We start from the raw sequence: 21,767 nt of genomic DNA, 5'->3' as shown, positions 1-21,767 counted from the left end.
AAACCATCAGATGTAACTGCAAACCAGCAGTGAATGGGTTAAAGTGCAGTTCTAACCTGAAAACTTACAGTATAGAAAACAGCATCAGAGGCTTCTAAGGCGGTAGGATCTCAGTGGCCCCTGGTCAGATCCTGCCCAATTGAAAAGTGACAAAGGCTGTTTGAATGGTCAACTTTGGAAATGAATGTGTGACAAACCAAGGGGTCCTCCTGGCTTATGGGACTCTTACCACCACTGTCCCGCCCTGGCTCAGCAGCTCCCACAAGGGGAGAAAGCAGAGGCAATGCGGGATCTTGCAGCTTCTGGCTGCCTTCAGACTTACTGGGAAGGACATCACGTAGACCTCGCTATCAGAAAAGATACATCACAAAGACCATTAAAGTGGTCTGGGCTGTAGAGCAAGCGACTAGGCCAATGCAGAGACATGGAAGCCCCAGGTCCCTTTGTACCATGAATCTCAGAGCAGAAATTGGAAGGAGCACAGGGAAGTGCGGAGTTTGAAGCAGAAGATATTTCTTTGTTCAGTGGGTTCCAGCCTGCTCCCATAGCATGCAAGGTCAGGACAGGTTTCTTTCAAAGGAGATGGCAGAAATATCTTCATACACTGTATTTCAGCATGGATCTATTAAAATAATGCTGACTTACATTTACTTTCATTTCACTGCTGTAGCTGCACAGGAACAAAAGCTTCCCTATAGAGCAGTGACATCAAGGGCTTCTTCATGCCCTCTGAAAAGTACATGCTGCAAGTAGCAGAAGGGAATAAAATCAATGTCTCCAGTTTTCTTCTCAGAGTCTCCAGGAACTACATCCTTCCCAAGTCAAAGTACATCGTGGCTATATTTCATGCAAATACTGCAATGTGTTTTCCACGGGCACATCTATTCATGCACAAGGAACTTGGTCTGAACCACTGAGACTCTGCATCAGAGAATATCAAAGTTTATTGCAAATGCTGTCCAGGGTCAGATTTGGGGGTCTCACTTCCTTGAAGAATTCCCAGGTAGTAAGGATGTCTTGGAGGAGGTCATGCTTGTGTGACTTTTTTGGGAGCCTGCTGGCTGGGGGGGTGGTTTCTTCTTCATCACTGGTGTTTTGTTCTTGCTTTTAAATACCTTATTGGGGTCCAGCTTGTTCACAAAGGAATCAGCTTCTTCAGAGAGGAGAGCTGTGTTGATGGTTATGGGTTTATACATGTTAAACCATTGCTGAAATGCAGGATGGTGGGGAAGGAAGAGGTTAAAATCAAACTGCAATTAGACATTTTGACCCTGTTCCCCCTCAGCCCTGAGACCTGATTTTAATCATATACACCACTTATCAGTTTGCAGTTTACAGGACTGCACAGAGTGCCTTGTGATAAGGATACACAAGGCACAGCTACAGCTATAGCCCTGGAACTGTCCCACATTCCAGACAGGGAAGAGGAGAACCAGACACAAACCTAACACTACCTTTCCTGCAGTGTAACTCCTATCAGGAGCAACTCCTGATTTAAACCACAGGAGAAAAAGCAAAGGGAGGGGATGAAACTAAACCACATTTATTTAGATTCAGAGAAGCAGAAAAGATTAAAAAAAACTTGGGATTTAAAAGTGCTTATAAATTGGAACCAAACTAGTTGAACTTCTCAAAATATAGCCTCCCTCCTGCTCTTCACACATACAATAATGCAGGTTTTCTAACTCTTTACACAAAGGATTTTGTGTTCGTTTCTCTTCGGCCTGATTTTACATCTAGAAGTGACCACAACGATTTTTTTTTTGTTTTGTTTTCAGATGCCACCACAATGTTATGTCCTGCAGTTCTCATCTCTTAGTGTTTTTCCTATCAGTTTTCCACTGACGAAGTCAGGAAATAAAACTGTAGGGGTTATGGTATTACAAATCCCACTGAAACCATCAACAAAGTGTTGAACAAGGTGATAAACAAAAGATCAATAACAAAATGTAGATGGCAATCTATGCATGTACTGCTTAATGGAAAACAGCTTTAATATACCACCCTTGAAGACCTTTAAGAATGATAATGGTTAACATACTAGAAGGATTTAACTAACAGAGGCTGTGAATGATTAGGAATACATGAATGACTTCACTAAGGTTTGTGAATATACTGAACATAACAAAATATTATAGCAGGAAAGTTATAGGAAGGCAGAGCACAGGCATATGCTAGAGTACCATGTACACAGCCTTGACTGATAAAGTCGAGCACAGTATAACAGGGAAGACACCAGAAATACAAAGAGCCAAATTCTACAGCCACTGATAGATGGGAAGGTGGCAGTGATTTTACTGAGTAGTTCTGATGTATGCACAGGGCTGAGGCAGGAGCGAGGAATGTCATGCTGGTAAGACAGCTGTCATGTCTGGGTGAAGTGCAGGACACTCACTGAGACCCACCAGGCCTCGCCAACACGCACAGACATTGCACAGGCTTATGTGCTGTGTTCGGTAGTATTGTCAGATCCATTCCCCAACCTCTCACAAGGTGGAAGCAGGGTTAGGGCTGAAGGCCCAGTCAAGCCCAGAGGAATCGCAGGAGCCTCTAATAGCAGGGTTGTTGGAGAGCAGAAGAACAATTTTAATAATAATAAGGGGCTGGAATGGTCAAGAGGCTGTACCTGGAGCTCTCTTATAACTACTTCTTGGACTGTTGGCATTTAAATTGCCCCTTTTTGGGCATCATTTTTATCAAGGCATCCCTTCATGACTGAGGAGGATGCAAAGGAATTAATATTCTTGGCAAGGCTCAAGCTCATAGTCTTCCTCTGGGCTTCTGTCTAATGCATACCTGGACTTTCCTCTCCACCCAGAGAGCAGTAGGGTCTTGTTCAGTGCTATGCCCAGAAAACTGATCTAGACAAATCTTACATAGCGGTGGGGATGAATGGCTTTAGATCTCCTCGCTTGCCAGCAGTTACGGAAGTGGAGGTTTGCTTCAGAGTCAAGAAAGCAAAGAAATAATTGGGGTTCCACCACCTGCTATTAGAAGTCAAAGGTAGAGCCCAACTCAGGTGAGAAAAGCAGGGTTAGTGAATTCACTAACATAAACAAATGACTGTTAACACACTATAGGGGAAAGACTCATGGCCCCTTCCATGGCTCACTAGGGAGGCCCACTTCAGCCTACAGACTGCTTGTCAAAAGGTGGGAAGATGTTTTTCCAGTCTATACTTATGCAAAATACTGGAGCTGGATTCTGCTGTCCTACCTTGGCCTGGGGGCTGACCCCATAGCTGGTGAAGGCATACTGCCACTGTGGGAGACCCAGGTGGGTAATGAGCAGGCGGTAATAGGCTGTGAAGGTTTTGGTGAGGAAATGCCAATACAGAGCTCTGTCCAGGAACCATATCTCTGTGTCTGGGGAGACAACTAGAACAAAACAAACACAAATTACACTGTTGCTTTGCAGTGATAAGATCAACCCTTGGCCATTGTCAGGTGGGAGGCACAACATACTTATCAGAAAGGCTGCAGCTTCTAAAATGCAGCATCCCTGCCTAACATAGATGATTATCCAGAGGCAATGCGGTTTAACACTTAGAGCATGGGGACTGAAAAGGACTTGGTTCTGCTTCCAGCCTTACTAAAAATACTCGTGCAATAGCCGTTATACTCACTTTCCCCAGTGCAAAATGGATACAATGCTATTCCTTCCCAACCTGGGACTGATGCGCTACATGGGACATGCTTGGACATCAGCAACTTTGTAGTGTAAGTTCAAAGTACAATTATGGCAAACATTTATCTGCCCCACAAAGTACAAGGCAACTAACTCAACTGTCAGTCATCTGGATTACTGAATAGAGTCCAGAGTCTGGAAGTCATGGGAGTGTGCGCTGCCAACAAAAACACATTTTGCAAAATCTTTCCACAGTGATCAAGTATTTCTCTGGTGGCTACATCCTTTGTAGTATAAAAAGAAGTGATTTTACTTGGGAAATTGAGATGCTGAACATTGTCAGTTAAACACACTGCTCCCTGTGTTGACATCAACACCTGTAAACGACGCTCCCTTCCCTTGCCCAGGTTATCCACTGCAGGTGCTGAAACCACTAACACTGGAAGGCAAGAGGACAAGTAAGAAGTTTCTGCCTTGGGAGGTGTAGTCACACCCAATGAAAGACACAAGATAACAACCAGTTTTCTTAAGAACAGGTGTATCACAATTGCACACCCACACACAGTGAACATAAACGTGTACACATACACCTAGTGACCTGTGCACTGTGTCAGGTGACAACTACTTTACAAGTGACTCCGACGTTTCACTAATCACTGACTGATAACAGTTTTCTGTGTATCTGTCAGAAGAAACAGCTCAGCTCACTTCTTTCACTCTCCTATTCAACCCTTCCTGCCAAATTTTGACCTAGTTAGCATCTGGAGGCTCTGCATCCATGCACAAGGTGGAGGAACCAGTCTAAGTCTGTCTCAATCAGCTAAGGACCTTTTTTACCACCTACCCTTTGCTTCTAAGAAGAGTTACAGCCTTTCTCATCAAGATGTAAGGAAATTTTTCTGAGACATGCAAGTAGCCAGAGATATGTTAGTGGCTGAGCAATAGCTCTCTGTATTATTTCAATATGATTGTCTGTAGTCATATGTGAATGCCTTCCTGTTTCTTCTATGCATGCAGAAATCATAAATATAACTCAGACTCCAGCATTAAAAGGAGGGAAAATGTTAGCTCTAGTGACGTTTCTAGTTAAGTTTAGCCCCTGACTTCAGAGAGGACAGGACATCCCAGTAAATATTCATCTACAAACTGCAAAGAAGATCAGAAATGCAAGATGATTCTACACATGTGGCCTCCAGATACAATTCACAAGAGATGGCTAACTTTGCTCTTTTCAGTCTTACCTGGTTTAGCGTGCTTATAAACAAGACAAACTTTCCCATTCCCATTGCATGGGTCTAATTCAAAGATAAGACTACGAGAATCAAAGTGTGGTTTCTCTGGTTTGTCTCCATTACCTGAAAATAGAAAAAAATCTTCATGAAATATGTTTGGAAAACTGACTGTGACTTGGCTGCAAAGAGTCTATCTATTTGATACTTAACAAATCAACCGAGGAAGAACTAAATCAAACTATTACATTTATACTTCTTGGAAAGGATTAAGTTCCCCGTGTTTAAAAAAAAAATAAAAAAGTGAGAAAAATTTTAATCTCCGGTAGGAAAAAAAACCACAGTCAAAATCAGATGGCTGAAAAAAAGACATCAAACTGCCCTCTAGTCCTTCCCTGGCATAAAGCAAGATCAGCTTTACAGATGTCACTCCTGAGAGGTGTTTGTCTAATCTTTTCTTAAAGTCCTCCAGTGTTGGAGATGCCACAATCTTCAGGCAGTCAACACAAATCCATCATTATCACTTGGAAGTTTTCCTCGTGTGGATCCTGAATCTTCCTTGCTGCAATTGAACCCATTACTTCTGTTCTAGCCACCATTCCTTTTTTGCCCTACTTTCTTTTTTTCTAAGGAGGGCGGGGAGAACAGTTTATTCTTTTTCTCTTGACAGAAGACTTTGATGAACTTGGAGACATATACATTTCTTCATGCATTCCAGTGTGACATCAGCGTCCTTCTCAACAGCCACACGGTCTGACTCATGTTCAACCTGTGACCCACAACCACCACAGAGCATTTCTACAGGACCATTTTGGGATCATGTAGCTGCAAGTTCTTGCAGAATATAATTTTGAATTCTAAAGCTGCTGGGGAAGAGGCGAGACATAAGAGCTGTACTCTTCAGAAGAATTTTCCACGAAAGTCAGGATGTGAACTCTTACGGGGATGCGATTTTTTCTTAGTGTACCTTACAAGTGCATCACTGGAGGTTTGAGTGGCTAAATGGAAGCAGAATTTGGCCCATTTCATTACAATGGCTAGAAGATCAGGACTGCAGCCAAGCTGGAATGTGCAAAAAGAAACTTTCAGGCACATTTAGAAGCTACAAGAGCTATAGAGATTCCGAGATAAGACTGAAATCAAATAGCAATTTTTTAAGGAGTCAGCATGACACCTGGCTCTGATCTTATCTTTATTCTTCCAGTCTTGTTAGACTGTAAGAGCTCTGAGAAAAGGAGTGGGCTTTTTTTCTTCTTTTTCTCTCCGAACTGCAGGATGCTTAGCATTTTTAGGCAGTCTGGAAACACACATTTTCCAGTGCCACCTCACACTTACATGTATTTACCAGAGTTACTTTTCCAATTCCAAAGAGCATATCCAGCTGTCTTTTCACTACAAAGACAAAAACTGTTATCTTGCATTCATGTAACACTATAAGCACACAAAGAGTTTAGAAGCTGAATCACTGGAGGAAGCCTCAGTTAAAAATTTAAATAGGGAAAAGGCAGAACATGAGAGCCACCAAGCTGTTAAAAAAGGATGCAAATAATACTAGCAACTGGCAGCATTAACAATCCCCATGAGACTCACAGCATACAGATCTACCTGTCAAGGCTGTAGGGAACTATTAGTTCCCTAATAGGACATATAGTAGATCCAGCCCAGGAGACAAAGAAAACCCCATCTACTTGGAGTGATCTTTTCTGTTGCTATATCCATGTGCTATAACCTAACATTACCCTAACAGAGCAAAAGGGATGAGACAGAGCACATCTTCTAGCCTGTTAACAGGACCTACCTTCCTCATCTGTGTCATCTTCCAGGTCAGCGAGAGTTGGTGCATTAGGCAGAGTGTACATAGAGGAACCCCCAAGCCGACATAGCTTCGAGACACTATTAATCACCATGGAGCCCAGGGGCATTGGGGCATCTGCAATAAGATGGATCATTAATCACATCCAGTGTCAGGAAAGCATAGGAGGTATTTTCTTTTTTCATACATCAACTCAACCTCTTCTGAAACACAGAGGGGGAGAAGAGATGGGCATACCCAGCAGGCCTGGACACTTAACCAAGTCAGGCTCCACAGGAGCAAAAATTAGGCTTTTTCAACCACAGAATCACACTAACAGGTGATGTGACACTATCTTAGAGCTGTGCTGGTAGGAGAATTACACTGCTGGCTAAGCCTGTGCTGCAGCTGTTAGCCCAGTCCTGTGAAACTGGCTATTAAAAATCCTGGCTAGCTACAGCCACCTCCTCAAAACTCTTTTCCCTGCTGCTGTCCTTCCTACCAGAAACCACCCCACCCATTCACAGCTTATTGGGCAGCTTGTCCTCTTCCACCCCAGGTACCTGCTCAGGGTGCATCCTCTTGGTTCCCACTCCAACACAGGATTTTATCAGTGTGTCAACATGTGGGTGTTCCTGAATGAATGCTTGAGGACTTGTCACTTGTCTTTCCTTTTCTGGTCCTGTAACCAGACATCAAGTAAACAAGCACCCTGTTCAGCCATGTGCCGGTATGCAGGCCTCAGAAGGCACTACCGGATGCTTGCTCAAACAAGATAGTTATGTGAGCTGCCTTGGTCTCTGTGGACTTTGTGTGCCCTGAAAACAAGACTCTTCAGAGGTCACAACACACTAAATCCCACTTGAAACACGATGGGACTCAGTTCAGGTGCTAGAGCCCTGATGTCAACTGTCTCTGAAATGAAATTCCACTGCCTGAGGAAAACCCTGTATTTGACACCCACCTCCAGAAGCAAGCAGTGTCCATAGCCTAATTTGACAACCTCACTTGAGGGCAACAAGAGCCAGGATAATAGTTGCAGGGCTCCAGTACAGGGTGAATGAAATGCCTGATTCTCGCCAAACAAGGATGGACAATAAAGCTCAGTCCTGTTCTCACTTCCACCACTGACTCCAGAAATAACTCCAGTGAATGGATTTAGCTGGTGGAAAGCAGAATCAGGCTCCGGCACGTACATATTCTTTTCAATGAGAAAGAGGCATTATCAGAGGGTGACTCTTCCTACTGCTTTATGATAGGATAATGTGCTAGACCTGCTTCTCTCTCCATGAACTACAGAGGGACTCTAGGTATGAGATTTAAATTACATAACCTAAATCTGAGTGTCAACACATGGCCACTACATTACAGAATGGTATTTATGTCATGATGACTTGTTTGGTTTCTAGCCAGTGTTCAGTGTACACGTCTCTTCTGTGGACGCCCAGCACATGCAAGTAATAGGCTTTGCCCTGTTGCATCAGGAAGGGACCTCTGATGTGCAGTCACATTTTTTCCTCACCAGGACATCTCTAAAATAGTCTACAATCCCATGCAGAATTTCACCCACTTATTAATTCAGAGGTCAGTTTTCTGTAGTCACTGATCGAGCTGCCTAGCAGAAACAAACTACTTCATTTTTTTGCGACTTAAGGAATGGTGCTAAATTTTCATTCAAAATGACTTGGTGCAGGTGCTTTTGCTCAGACTAATGCAGGATGCTGACAGATGTGTATTGACTGTGCAGAAAGTAAGTTTGAAATTAAAGAGATCCTGCAAAGGAAAGACTGGTTGCAATGAAATGAGGGTATTGGTGGAGAGGAATCCATGGACTCACCATCGGTCTTCACGCTCCAGGTCATCTGGAACCCGTCAGTCATCAGATAGAAGTTCTTTAAATCCTCTGGCAATGTGCAGGAGTTTTTCTGCAAATCACAATAAAAGTGTTATGGGAAAATCCAGAACATGCCTCAAAGACAAAGAACAACTGAATATTTGCCAGCAAATGTTTTGCTCAACACCAAGATGACTCAAATCAGGTCAAATATCTCATCCTAAAACCTTGAGAGAAAACTGTGCAGGAGTTTTTCTGCAAATCACAATCAAAGTGTTATGGGAAAATCCAGAATGTGCCTCAAAGACAAAGAACAACTGAATATTTGCCAGCAAATGTTTTGCTCAACACCAAGATGACTCAAATCAGGTCAAATATCTCATCCTAAAGCCTTGAGAGAAAACTGCATATTTCTTGGGTCTGTGCTACTGTATTAACAAAGATGACTTGGGAAAACTTCACAATGAGCAGTCAGTCATCACAAGATTATTACAGGATTGTTCCCCAACTGAGATGGCATATCACCCTTTGACACTAACAACCACTCCAGGATCACACATTGGCTTTTTCATATATCCGGCTTACAAAAGTAGAGCTTTGCTTTAAGTGAAATCAGACTAAACCTACCTGTTCCACTAAAGAATGTATAATATTAGCACAAGAACTCTCTTCTTCTGAGGGATTTCAGTTCCAAGTAGGTGAAAGAAGCATAGACTCAATAGTTGCACATAATCAAGCAGGTTTGACATTTCGCTTAACAAACAGTATGTGTGCAAATACACATAGAGTCAGTCTCACAAACCTGCTCGTCTGGCTTCATCCCACTAAACTTCAGCACTTGGCTGGGGCTCCTAAGCCTCCTTCCTCCTAAGCCAACAGTGAAAGAAGCAACTCCAGTGAGCTGGTGAGAGTGCTTCTAAGAACAAGGACCCTTCTCCTAGATCCATCTTGGTTGTGGAAGGAGCCTTTCTTAACCTAGACTCTTCAGCTAAGCAACAAATACAAGCAAGGAAGGATAAAGGCTTAATCCTCAGAACAACAAGAAGCCCCAAGAGCTATAGGCAATCGCAGGCACTGCTCCTGGTGACAGGACTGGCTGCAGACCAGTGACCCTCCATTCCTGTTGATGTGTCAAGAATGCAAAATGAAACAGTACAGAAGACTCAGTTTTAAGAAGACAAGCAACAAGCATGACTAAAGGAGTTTTCTGTTATTTTGTTTGTAAATGCGTTAGAGAAGAAACAGATTGTGAAAGATTGAAGTGAGTTCGCATTTAAAGTATCAAACTCAAGACTCCAAAAGAACTAGACCCCAAAATTCAAGGTAGTCTCTGATGATGCAGGTTCCACAATCTCCGTGTTGACTTGTCCAAGGGCTGCACCACCCTCCTTGTGAAAAAGCTTTCCTAATTGCAGTCTGAACCTCCAACTTGCAACTTGTGGTCATTCTCCCTTTTCAGTTCCATGTGCTTTTAAATCTGCTCAGGAACAAAGACACAAATAAGCCCCCTGAGGGCCAAGCTTTGTCATTAAACCAGGAGGATAGACAACTTCTTTTTTAAAATGTTGATCTGAGACCTGTTTATAATCACAGGACTCCGGGAGCTATATTTTGCAGAGAAAATGGACAAATAATGTGAGATTTGCAAATTGGCATGTCTGATAATGCAAGTTCTTTTCTGACAGGATTTTCAGCCTTTTCTAAAAAAGGTGTATTTCTTTCACTCAGCCAGTTTTAAAGACATGCTGTTGCACATGGCCTGCTCTTCGTGCAGTGAGTTTGACACTCAAAGCAAGAAAAGATAGAATTACAAACTTTACGAACATTTATAGGTCAGTAGTGCTGTCCCTCATATAGGCTTACCCTGCCACAGATCAAGACGTTATTCAGGTAGATATTCACAGCCTGGCCTCAGAGACCTGGGTGGATTTTGGAGCAGTTAACAGAATTGCTTTGGAGAAAGCAGAGGAATCACATGTTAATAGCTTTCCAATATTGTGCCTCTGCTGGGACTACTTCCCTACAGCTACTAGAAAATGCAACATTCGAAGTCTCATAAAATAAAGGGAGAATATTCTGGTAACCAGTAGCTAAGGAAAAGAAACAGGCACATGCAGTTTATGTAGCTCTGCTTCAATTGGGGCACGAATTCGTAGCGTCTCAAGAGACACTGATCAGATTCTTACCCATGCCTGCAACTTGTGCCTATCCAGTTATCTGCCCTGATGTTGCCTCAATGCATCTATCCAGAAGGAGCTACCTGCCAGCTATGCATCCGACTGCAACACAGGCCTCTGGTCATCAGTGACTGGCACTGACGCTGGCCTCCTCCTGTCCACATCCCCTCCCTCCCCGAGGACTAGGGCAGCCCTTCTGCCTGTTAAAGCCTTATTTACAGTCACTTGAGCTGTTACAGTCCCTGTCCCCTAAACTGTGGTGTATGCGCTGTGCAGGACCCTCTAACCCATCCACAGCCTTCACTCCTGCGTGTTAACTTACTTTCTAAGCATATTGATTTATGCCGATAGACTGCTACTGACGAGTCCCAGATATTAATGACTTTGCAGCTTGCAATAGGGCAGATCACTTTACTTGCCCTGTCAGCAGCCTGGTTGCTAGCATAGTGCTTTCCTAACTCAGGTAGGGAAAATCTTCAGAGGCAACAGGTATTAAAGGCAAGAACAGGATACTGTAGAAACTTTGTTTTGAGAAGAATTTATCACCCTTTGATAAGAGCCTGCTGATGGCTGAGACCCTGGTTGGTAAGTTTCAGGAGATTACTAAACCACATGGACATATCTGAAGTTCTTCAAATGCCTTTAACAAACACACCTTCTTCTGTGGGTTCTTCTCAGTCCTAAATATTTATAATTTCATGCTGTGCTTTCCCCACTTCCAACTTCAAGCTGTAGCTGTAAGCACAGTGAGTAGATTTAAAACTATGAAGAAAGAATGACAGACCTGCTACAAAGCCTCAAAAGAGTATAAATGTTTACACAGCACTTTCAGTCCATTTCAACCCCCCAATTTTAACTAATCTACCCCAGCATGTTTCTCCAAATGGTTGCCTTCCCAACTTTATTTTAGTATTCTCATAACCATGTCGCTTTGCATGACTTTCCAAATGATGGCGCAAAATACAGAGGTGGAAAATGCTGTGCCAGAGCAAATCTGGGGTCTATAGGAAAAGGCCTCTATGTAAAAGCTTCACTAATATCCATCTTTCCCATCTGATGGAAAGGATTGCCTAATCTGTCATATTATGCTTAGCCACATGATCCTATGACTTCAAAACAGTGGTCTTCTGACAGCAGAGTCAGAGAAACAAGCCACTACTACATATTAAAAATGGCTTCTCAAACTCTGTACACCCCCTGCTCAACTGATAGTTTCCAGGATTGTGATCTCCAGCCCCATAAAATACAATATTCCTAATAATGTGCCAGAAATGGCTTAACCACAGCCCTGGCAAGCAGCTGTTTTCACTCCAGTCATCTGGTTACACTCATCAGCTCATAAAACAAAATATCCCAAGTGTCCAATATAGTGTGTGAGGTCTATTTCTTTTGTTTATTGTCCATAATATCCTCAAATAGTCTCCCAAGAAAGCACAGTCCATTGAGGAAAGAGAATAATATTAGAACCAGGGTAGCCTTGCTGCCAAGACCTGATCAGCGCTGGATCCAGAGCTAAACCACTGACATATGGTAATTCACTTAAAGCACTGTTGTAACAATGCCTCCCAAGCAAATATACTAAAGAAATGGAGAGCAATCACAGCATATCACTCTAGAGAGACTTCTCTAAAAAACTGAATGAGTTTTATCCAACTTCTGAGGACAGAAGGAAGGGATTTATGTCACTTCTCAGGGCTTCCACATACCAGAGCACATCAACAGCCACCTTTCTCTCTCCCTAATGTCATGCTGTTTCACGACTGGTCTGCCCTAGCTGACAGTGCATGTAGAAGACATCAATTTATGTAAGATACGGAGACATTCTTGTTGCACCTTTTATAAATCTGGTCTGGGGGAGCTCCCCCCTCTCCACCTTGCTTGGATTTCCTGCCCCAAAAGGCACGGGGCAGGGGTAGACCTGTCCCCCATGGCAGAGAACAGGATTTGGCAATTCTCTTGAGGATGGTGTTGTGCAGCCAATATTTTAATCAGCATATTATAAGGCTCCACAGGAGAGGAACACTGTGTTAGAAACACTATCCACCTCCCAGAAGTCCTCCAGCCGCTCCCCCATTACGCAGCTTGAAGAAATATACCTTTCCTCATGCACAGGTTCTGCTAGATCCACTTCCCCACCTCTCCCATGGTCAGGGCCACAAGGCAGGTTCAAGATGGGCAGATCCTGTGCTCCTGGGGATCAGGAATGGCAGGCTCGCCTAATACTGAGGGAGGATATTACAAGAAGGATGGCAAGAAGGACCCTTGAGGATGTGCGCGCCTGCAGGCATACTTTTAGTCAAAAAGAGATATGGTAGAAGTTACGAGGAAGACTTCTAGAATAGCCAGAAACCACCACCGCAGTTCCCACTGAGATTTACATGCAGAGAGAGTTTCTAAATTGTCTGGCAGCCTAAGACAGTCCACAACAGGAAAGCACTAGACTGCTTGAGGGCTTTTTTATGGTTTTATTACAGAAAAATAAATCTTTGTAGACAAAGTGCCTAAGAAGAAACAACAAATTTCCCATGTAGAGTTGTAGAATATCAATGCTACAGCAAGATGATCGGCAGGGATTGCTTACAGCCAGCCAGGGGCAGTTCAGACACTGCAAATAAGCCAATTAGAGGAACAGGGAAAATGACCCCCTTCATTTTACTTGGCCTGCTGAGGTGCTGAGCTATGGGACCTCCAGCTTCCCCTAACAGAATGCAATTTTCTGTTTTTTGAAAACTAAAGCAATGATGTGAGTGACTTATTTCTCTTCTGGTTGAGGCAAAAAGAAAATGTGGTTCAGACACTGTCACTGCAGATAATGGAGTGCCTCCTAGCAATATCTTAGTATAACACCTACTTTTAAAAACTGCTCATGGAAGGGAGCAGGGCAGTTGCCAGCCTAATTTTAGGAGTGGGAATGGGTTCATAGGACGATATACAGTTATTAGCACTGGTGTTCCAGTGACCTGGTAACGCTGTCTCTACTCCCCCTTCTATTGCTTGTCTCATTTTCTTGGGGAAAAGATAACATCTTGGTAGGTCAAAATATCAGGAAAGGTGAAAAAATTATCTGTTTTTATTAAAATATTTTGAACTGCTTGTAAGTTTTGGGGAAGCGATGCTACCCATGTAAACACTTTTGCAAGTGTGCTGATTTCCAATAAAATATTCAGGATTGATTTCCTGAAGTTTAAGACTTAACAGCTCTTCCTGCCTCTATAGAAAGCCTTGGAAAAAAATCTCTTCTGCTCTCCTACTGTCTTGTTGCACTGTTTCCTGTCACATAGCTCACCTTCCCCTTCAAAGCCTCATGGCAGCTAATGAACATGCAATAAGCTGATCTAAGATTTTAAAACTTGCATCGTAGTATCCAGTTAAATACTAGCACAAACCGGGTACAGAGCAATTTAACACACAGAGCTGATGAAGACAAAAAAAAAAAAAAAAAAAAAAAAAAGCATATTGCCAGCATTATTGGAATATCATTTTCATCATTCCTAATTAAAAAAAGATTGATTTTCTTTTAAGAGTTTCTGAATACCATAGATTTTCTCTCAGCAGAAATACCTTTCCATTGCAAAACTGCAATAGGAGTGGAAAAATGGCTTATAGAAAAAATATAAAAAAAAATTCCTTAGAGCTTTTATTTGGTGAGCCTCAATGAAAAGAGAGGGTTTTTTAGAAAAAAGAAGGTCATTTTGGAAACAGTTTGACCAGTTTTCCCTACATCACACAAAACGCGCTGCAAATACTTTCACAACCAAAGATGTAGAAGGGAGTTAAAAACACAGACTGTAATAAGATCTTATTAAAATCGTAACTACGGAGAAATTATTATGTGCATAAGTATTGCCACCTAGTGGCTATGAAAAAAACCACAGTGATAAAAGTGAACGTTGGATACACATAAACTTGCATTCAAATTCAAGCAGGATGAGTTTCAGGAAAAGTGAGGTGCAAATTCATCCTGGAAGGGCCTTGTGAGGTGCTGAGTGCTTTGTACTGAATCATCATTGCAGGACATACTGCAATTGCATGGACTGTGTTAGATATCAGACTTCATCCCCAAAGCTTAAGAAAAAAAGGAAATAGTTTTCTTTTAATTTGAGAAGGGAGACTTCAGGTTTTGTCAATGCAACTGGAACCAAAAGCAAAGAAATAGATAGTGAAGTCCTTCACCGTTAGCAGTCTAGTTCAACTGTATCTACTTAATTTTCACCATTTACTTCCACAATTAACTTAGTCCATCACTGGGCCAGGGGGGTGTGGGTGAGAGCTGAAGTTTTGTTTCGACATCTTTGGAGCGAAGTGCTTTGGCTACAACATTTCAAAGTCTGGCTTTACAAGAATAGTTCAATTTTGAAACAAACCCAATTTAGTCTGGAGGAGTAGCAGCACCTGAAAATGAGAGCAATACTGTGTTCAGGAGAAGCGGTGTTCCCCACTCAACAGAAGAATGAGTGAATGTCACTGCTGCTCCCAGACCTGAGCTGGCTCACAGTCAGGGTGCCTCAGACTTTCCAGCCCAGTTAATCCGACACCTGAACAACAGCTACAGGAAATCAGGAATCAGTTCACATGAACCTGAAAAACCGGACATTTCTGCCTGACCACAGTTGCTGGCTACTGTACAAGTTTCACTAAGTAACACAGGTTTACAGCACATACATTCTAACCTGGATTTATAAGTTCTTGATAAATATCACTAATTGGGAGAGGGCATTACCAAAACTAGCACAAAATTTTTCCCTACTGTTTAAGAAAAACTGTAAATGACAAGGGTTTATCAAAAGGCAAGTTATTTTATGTAGTGGTAACAAGTGCAGTCTCTGGGAGCATGTGCGTTAGGGCATAGGCAGGGTTGGAGCAGAGGGAAGATGATTCACTCAACTCCATCCTCTGCCATGCCCCTTTCCAAAGGCCAGTCAGCTTCTACTGTCCCTTCCCTAGACATGAATGATACCTAGAAAGCAGTTATTCCCCTGTGGTCATGGGATTGATAAACACATGTGTATTCAAAAAGCGGACCAAAAATGCCACCTCTGCCCACACGACAGTATTCAGGAGCCCTCTGGTCACACACGCTGATGCAGCGAGGTCAGCGGAGTCAAGGTAGCATGTGTCCTTCATAGTTTTCTAGAATATGTGATGGGACATGCCTTGGCCAAAAGATTGAGTCGGTTAGCCAAAGAGGAGGTGGAATGAGAAATGGAAGTGAATAGCTGAGACTGAAAAGAGAAATAAGTAACTGGAATGAACTGAGTGGCTCAGTGGTATTTTCCAGCTTGAGGCCTTTACCTTTAATGGCCATGAATAATAAAGGGCTTCTTCATTTTGTTTGAAAGGGAGTTGGAAAATTGTTTCAGACCTGAGTCAGAACAATGTTTGTTCTCCACTGAATCACCACTGTTGCTGCCTACTACAGTTATGTGATTTCTTCTTAGAGCTGTTATTCTGAATATACCCACAGTGATGAAGTTTCTCTAACAGACCAGGTGCATGCGATAGCCTAAAAGACAGAGTAATATCAGATTTAAAAAAAAAAAAGATCTGTTTAGGCTCCACCGTGCATCAAACTTTGTAACAGGCTGTCTCACAAACACAAGGTAGCCATTGCGTTTGACATTCTTCATGGGCTGCTGTACATTCAGGCTGACTTCACGGCAGTATTATCACTAAAATACTCACTTGCTCCCATGAAACGATTGTGTGGCGTTCAGCTGGCTCCTTTTCCACAAACGTCACCTCAGCAACTCCTGGAGAAGTCTCTAAAAGGAAAAGAGCGTGTTTGCAGTTGGCACGGGTGACACCAAGCACTGAGAGCCAGGCAATTTTGCAAGTTAACCTGACTGACAGCTGGGGAAAAGGCATTAATGACTGCAAGCATTGTGCTGGTGACTGAACAGTCACTTTCTTTTTTGTGTGACTGTACTCAGCGTGTCTTGGCATGAGGATGCCTAGTGCTGCACATGATGCCATTCTTTTTGATAATTTTTATAGATATATATACACACACATTTTGTATTCAAGGTGTGATCTTTTGCAGAGGATTCACAAAAAAATCAACCATGGTTTCCTGGGCAAACTCTAAAAGAGAGATGAATCTTTCTTTGTAAACATGCCCTGTGGTTTCAGTTGGGTAGGATATTCTCAGCTTGATGCAAGATGTTGTGCAGCGTTGCTGTGAATTGCTGACAACGGTATTCCACAAAGACAGGCACACTTCAATGCTGGATTCAGTGGGTTTTAACAGATACAGAATCTGATACTGCCAAAGGGATCTGCATGAGCAAACATCAGTTCTCTGGAACCCCAGCTGGACACATGCAAATTTGTAACGAGTACTGAGCTCATAATTTATAAAAATCATCTGAGTATTTTATGGGAAAGAACACTATATGAATGCAAGATACTAATCTACATGGTGCTATCCTTGCAGGTGTGTGATGGCAGAACAGTCTCCCTTGCACTTATTATTTTATAATGTTTTACTTCATCTACAGCCAACTGAAGTAGTTCCCACTGACTTCATTCACTTTGGATCAGGACCAGAAAGACTACTAACCTGTTGTGGGAATTGCAAGCCCAGCACACAGAGCCGTGGAGTAGAAGTGATCACTATCCAGGGCTTTCAAGACCGGCTCTGCTGTGAAAGTATTGGTTCCCAAAGCAGTCACACATATTATAATTGCTTTCTGGTAAAACATACACAGTGCACTAGACAGGAAAGGCAGGCATCAGAGAGCTTTGGTTTGGTTTTTATCTCCAGCACTGGGCTTTTAATTCTAGCAATGGTGTTGCCCTTGTCTGTTCTGCTGGTGGAAGAGCAGCACTCAGCTTCACGAAGTCTAAACTTCAGTTTAATTGAAGTGAAGTATTGTTTGTTACATTGTCAGATAATTTAAAAGGCAAAACGTAGCACCAGAAAACCAAACTCCAAGTTAAAGACAGAAAAAAAAAACCAACAAAAAAATCATAGTAGGTCACCTAGGTAATCTTCCTGGCCAATGTGGGGTCCCAACATACAGAAGGCTTTGATGTTTTGCCCAGTTTCACTTCAAATAGGTGGGTGCAAGGTGGGGGGATCTGTCTGTTACTCAAATATAAGCCGTCCATACGTATCCTCCTTCTAAAAAAGTGTGTGGAATCAATGATCTAACCGGTCTTCTCCATCTAAGCTATGCAAGCCTTATGACAAGTTAAGAGATTGTAACAACAGAGTAATTGTTATTTTTGTGATCAAAGAAAACAGAAAGGATGTTTAATTCATCATGCACAATGGCTTGGCTGGGATGACAGGAGATTAAGTATCATATCAGTCAAAGAAGATGTCTAGGAACAAGAGAACTGCAACTGCTAAAGAGGTCTGAACCAAATCCAAGATCAAAAGAAAGAGAAATTCCATCCTAAAAGCCTGAATGTTATGTTAAAAATATCCTGTGGGTAAACTGAAGACCACGTTTAACAGATGTGTGTAGGTATGGATAGGAGCTCCATTAAACATTAATGAGGAAAAGAAGTAGTCTGCCATGGGTTGTTTTTTCTTCCAGATGGAAGAAATAAAGAAGCCACCTAGGTTAGACAAAAGATATAAGATAAAGCTTAACTAGTTCAGGAGACTCCTCCCTGTTAATTATTCTGAATCAGGATCACAGTAAATTCTGTCCTATTTCTACATCTGGAAGCTTCCAAAAATGCTTTGCAGTATTAATCAGAAAGAGTCGATGCAATGGTCTGACACAAAGCTGAAGCAGGAAATCACAGCATTATCAGTCCTTACGGTACTGGTAATACTGCCTATAAGCTGGATAAACTCTCAGCATCTTTTTAAAATGTCTGAATAGTTACATTCTTATCTAATAAAGGCTGTAAATAGTTAAGTATAGTCCTGCTCTGGGCAGTCTAGAACAGCTAACACCTTCCATTCAGATTTAGCTGTGAGCAATCAACCTTTGTGGAATTTGCTATTAGTCATAGAACTTCAGCAAAATGAATCATACAGGCAATGGAAAGATGCCTCTCTTTTTTCCTCAAATTATAACCTCCATAATGCTTGTTAGAAATCTCCCACCTTGTAGGGACTTCCACAGAGACTACAAGTTAAAAAAACCCAAAACAACCCTCTCCCCCCAGTCTCATATATAGACTTTAAGGAGGGTTTTTGAAATGGTGCCATGAACATTTGTTCATAAACGTATTGGAAAATTGGGCTTCAAGCTCTCATATTCTGCACATGCAAAATTTTCTTGCTTAAAAGGAGTATGTCGAGTTTCATTACATGATCATTTCTATCTCCTGGAAAAAAGGTTTCACAAACTCAGAGTTACGTTAGGTAGGAAAATATCTACTGGCTTCATGAGACCTCCCAAAAGAAGATTTAAAATGAGATAGTTTCTAGTGCTGCAAACTACCAAGTAAGGCATCTTTCTGAATGAGATACCCTTTGTTATTTGAAAGAAACAAACACTGAACAGATTGGTAATGTTTCCCAATTAGTTCAGCAATTGTAATTAATATGGTGGCACAATTTACATGCTTTGAACTACTTCACTGGGAAAAAATGTGCAGAATTCCCAGAGGGAGTGGAATGACAGAGAAAAGAACCAGACTAAAACATCACAGCAATGGATTGGGGTGTGCATTGCTATAATGCACAATACAAGTCATCGGAGATACAGACAGAAAAACAAAAAAAACCCAAACCCAAACCAGGAAACACCTTCCGTGTGAAAGGGATGCTATAGGACTTTCAGAGCCAAACCTGCACTGCCATGTCTTGCTGGTGTAAATAACACACCTACCCAAAACAGTTTATATGGCAACATTACTTTTGGACATAGTTAACATCATGCAGATGTCATACATCTGAGCCTGGGTAGTGAAAATGTGGGTAGGGCTAGTAATTTTTTAAAAAGAGCTACTTCAAAGAAGCATTTGCCATGGTGGTTGATCATCAGTAGTTTCACCTTTTTAATGCTTTTGCAGAGTAGAATGATAATGTAGAATGACCTCACAACTGGAAAACAAAAAAAAAACCAAACCAAAAGACCCCCCCAAGAAGTCCAATACTAAGTCAGTAAGAGAACATTGAACAGAGACTGGGCATGAAATCCTGTCCTCACTGAAGCCCACAGCAAGAATTTTGCCCTGATCTTTTAATCTTATCTGTCTGAGCAGCTATCTAAAATCATGTGCAATTAGCAATACACACAGGTTACCTGATGAAACTCACTGCCCTGCAATACAGCAACTGGGTGAGGTAATTACAGCGGCCACTTTTGGCTTTCAAATTCATATGAAGAATTTCTGGAACTGCAATTTGTAATGTTGTCTCATGCAAGGCTTGGGATAGATGTATTGCTTTCCAGACATATAAATATGACAGTTTTGTGCCCCGAGCTGCTGACAGATGAAAGGTCTGATGCTAAAATCCTTTACACATGCAAATATTTTCACCAATTCTTGTGATTCTACTGCCATGAGTAAAGCTTTGTCTGAGAAGCCTACTTTCAAATGTTGGATGCCTTGCACTCCTGCTGCACTTCAAAGGGAACTGCAGGGATGCAAGAAGGCTCCAGATCTGAGCAAAAAACAGAGGTGGCAAGCAGGGCACGTTGCGGAAAAAGTCCCAGAGCATGGGAATAAGCTGCAGGGGGGCTATTTATGGGGAGCTGATCCTCAGCAGATTCACCCATTTGTCTTCTGCCAGAACACTGCACCACGCTGAACTCCTTCCGTCGGGCACGCTACCTACTGACCTTACGTTACAACAGAGACTAAAAATTATGCAGAATTTTAAATAAAACACCACTTTCTCATTCTTTGATTTTTTTGAAACTGTAGGGCTCTCTTAAGTCGAGAGATTCGTGATTTCTGCTGTTGATTCAAATGCTAGAAACAGGAGTTTTGTGTGTGTGTGTGTAGAAGCACAGCTATGTGATTCCAGAGGAGGGACCTTGACAAACCGTGTGACTGGGCCTCAACCAGCAGCACCACGGTTCCCAGGACCGGCCGTGCCCGGGCCTCGCACCGGGGGTTACCCAGCGGTTCCCGGCTGCAAGGCTGGCACGGGCAGCCACTGCCAGGCCCGGCCCCACCGCTGCTGCGAGCGCCTCGGGGCGGGGACCTCGGGGCCATGGCAGGGACCGGGGCCTCCAGGGCCGCCCCGGGACCCCCACCCTGAGCGCTGAGGGAGGCGCCCCTTCCCGCCCCCGGGGCGGTTTCCATGACAACCGAGTGACACCCCTCCCGCCCCCGGCCTACCCCAGGCCCCTTCACTCACCCAGTATCCGTGTGACCCCCAGGGTAAGCTTGTCCAGGTAGGGCTTGATGCTAGCGGAGGGCTTCTCCTCCATCCTCCGCAGGCCCCTGCCCGGCTCCCCTCGCCGTCAACGCCCCGGTACGCAGACGAGACCGATGGGGGCGTGTGCGGGTGTGTGTGTGTGTGTGTGTTGGGGGGGCGGCGGGGGGGGGGGGGGGAATGAGCACCTTTTGTCCTTCTTCCCACCCTGTAGCCGCGGCTACGCCGCGAGGTGCGCTGGGAGTAGTAGTTCTGCCGGCCGAGGCCTCGCTCAGCCTATGGCGGGCGGGAAGCGTAAGGCGGCCTGACGGGAGTGGTAGTTCCGCGGGAGCGCAGTACCCTCGCCAGCCTGCGCGCGGAGGACTACGACTCCCAGCATGCCCCTCTCTTCCGCGTGCCGGCAGCGCCCGGCGGCCCCCCGTGCAGTGGCAAGGCGAAGCCGGCGCGGGCAGCCAATGGGCAGCAAGCGCTGGGGGGGCGGCGGGGGGCACTCTGGGAGTGGCGGTTGTTTCAAGATGGCGGAGGTGGCCACCGGGCCGGGCGGAGGCGTTTATTGGAGTCGGGACAGTATCCTTCCGTAGGGCGGGGGCAGCTCGGGGGGCCCGCGGCGGGGCCTCCGCCCTGGGGCTGTGCCGGGGGGGGCGGTGGGCCTGGGCGGCCGGCCTCTTGGCGGGGGGGCCGGGGCGGGGGCCGGGTCCCGGGGGCCGGTGTGTAGGGGAGCGGGGCGGGAGAGTGCTGGCGGGGAAGGCTGTGAGCTGGGGAGGGGGCGGCCTGTCAGGGCAGGCGGCTGGGCGCGTCTGCGTTAGGTTTTTTT

The 21,767-nt window shown here is 43.8% G+C and overlaps 2 protein-coding genes across 5 annotated transcripts in view; one reads left to right on the top strand and one right to left on the bottom strand.

Annotated features, from left to right (window-relative positions):
- Nucleotides 1–642: 642 nt before the first annotated feature.
- TPGS2 (tubulin polyglutamylase complex subunit 2) lies at nt 643–21,013 on the bottom strand. Of its 4 annotated transcripts, none has more exons than XM_059833736.1 (7): nt 20,936–21,013; nt 16,342–16,421; nt 8,486–8,573; nt 6,646–6,786; nt 4,869–4,973; nt 3,217–3,377; nt 643–1,208 (listed from the first exon to the last, which is right to left on the bottom strand). In XM_059833736.1, the coding sequence occupies exons 1-7, from the start codon at nt 21,006–21,008 to the stop codon at nt 981–983; spliced, it is 876 nt and encodes a 291-aa protein (XP_059689719.1). In that variant the 5' UTR covers nt 21,009–21,013; the 3' UTR covers nt 643–980. The 4 variants fall into 4 exon arrangements, with proteins under 4 accessions (XP_059689719.1, XP_059689718.1, XP_059689717.1 ...); XM_059833735.1 differs by having other exon boundaries at nt 4,869–5,000; nt 6,655–6,786; XM_059833734.1 differs by having other exon boundaries at nt 4,869–4,982; nt 6,655–6,786.
- A 455-nt stretch (nt 21,014–21,468) lies between these two features.
- The window catches only part of KIAA1328 (KIAA1328 ortholog), a 174,416-nt gene continuing 174,117 nt past the window's right edge, over nt 21,469–21,767 (top strand). The window contains exon 1 of the mRNA XM_059834078.1: nt 21,469–21,520. Coding sequence (XP_059690061.1) covers nt 21,469–21,520 — 52 coding nt within the window. The remainder of the gene's footprint in view (nt 21,521–21,767) is intronic.

Source organism: Gavia stellata, chromosome Z, assembly GCF_030936135.1.
Source record: "Gavia stellata isolate bGavSte3 chromosome Z, bGavSte3.hap2, whole genome shotgun sequence".
Classification (NCBI taxonomy): Eukaryota; Metazoa; Chordata; class Aves; order Gaviiformes; family Gaviidae; genus Gavia; species Gavia stellata.
The sequence above is the reverse complement of the archived record's forward strand: the minus strand, read 5'-3'. Positions and strand labels throughout refer to the sequence as shown.

Bases quoted from the DNA above. Each gene is read 5' to 3' on its own strand.
- TPGS2 (XM_059833735.1), bottom strand. From the start codon at position 21,008: ATGGAGGAGAAGCCCTCCGCTAGCATCAAGCCCTACCTGGACAAGCTT. The intron at 16,422-20,935 runs GTGAGTGAAGGG...TTTTCCTTTTAG, and splicing joins GGGGGTCACACGGATACTGG to AGACTTCTCCAGGAGTTGCT. The intron at 5,001-6,654 runs GTAGGTCCTGTT...TATTTCATGAAG, and splicing joins AGATGACACAGATGAGGAAG to ATTTTTTTCTATTTTCAGGT.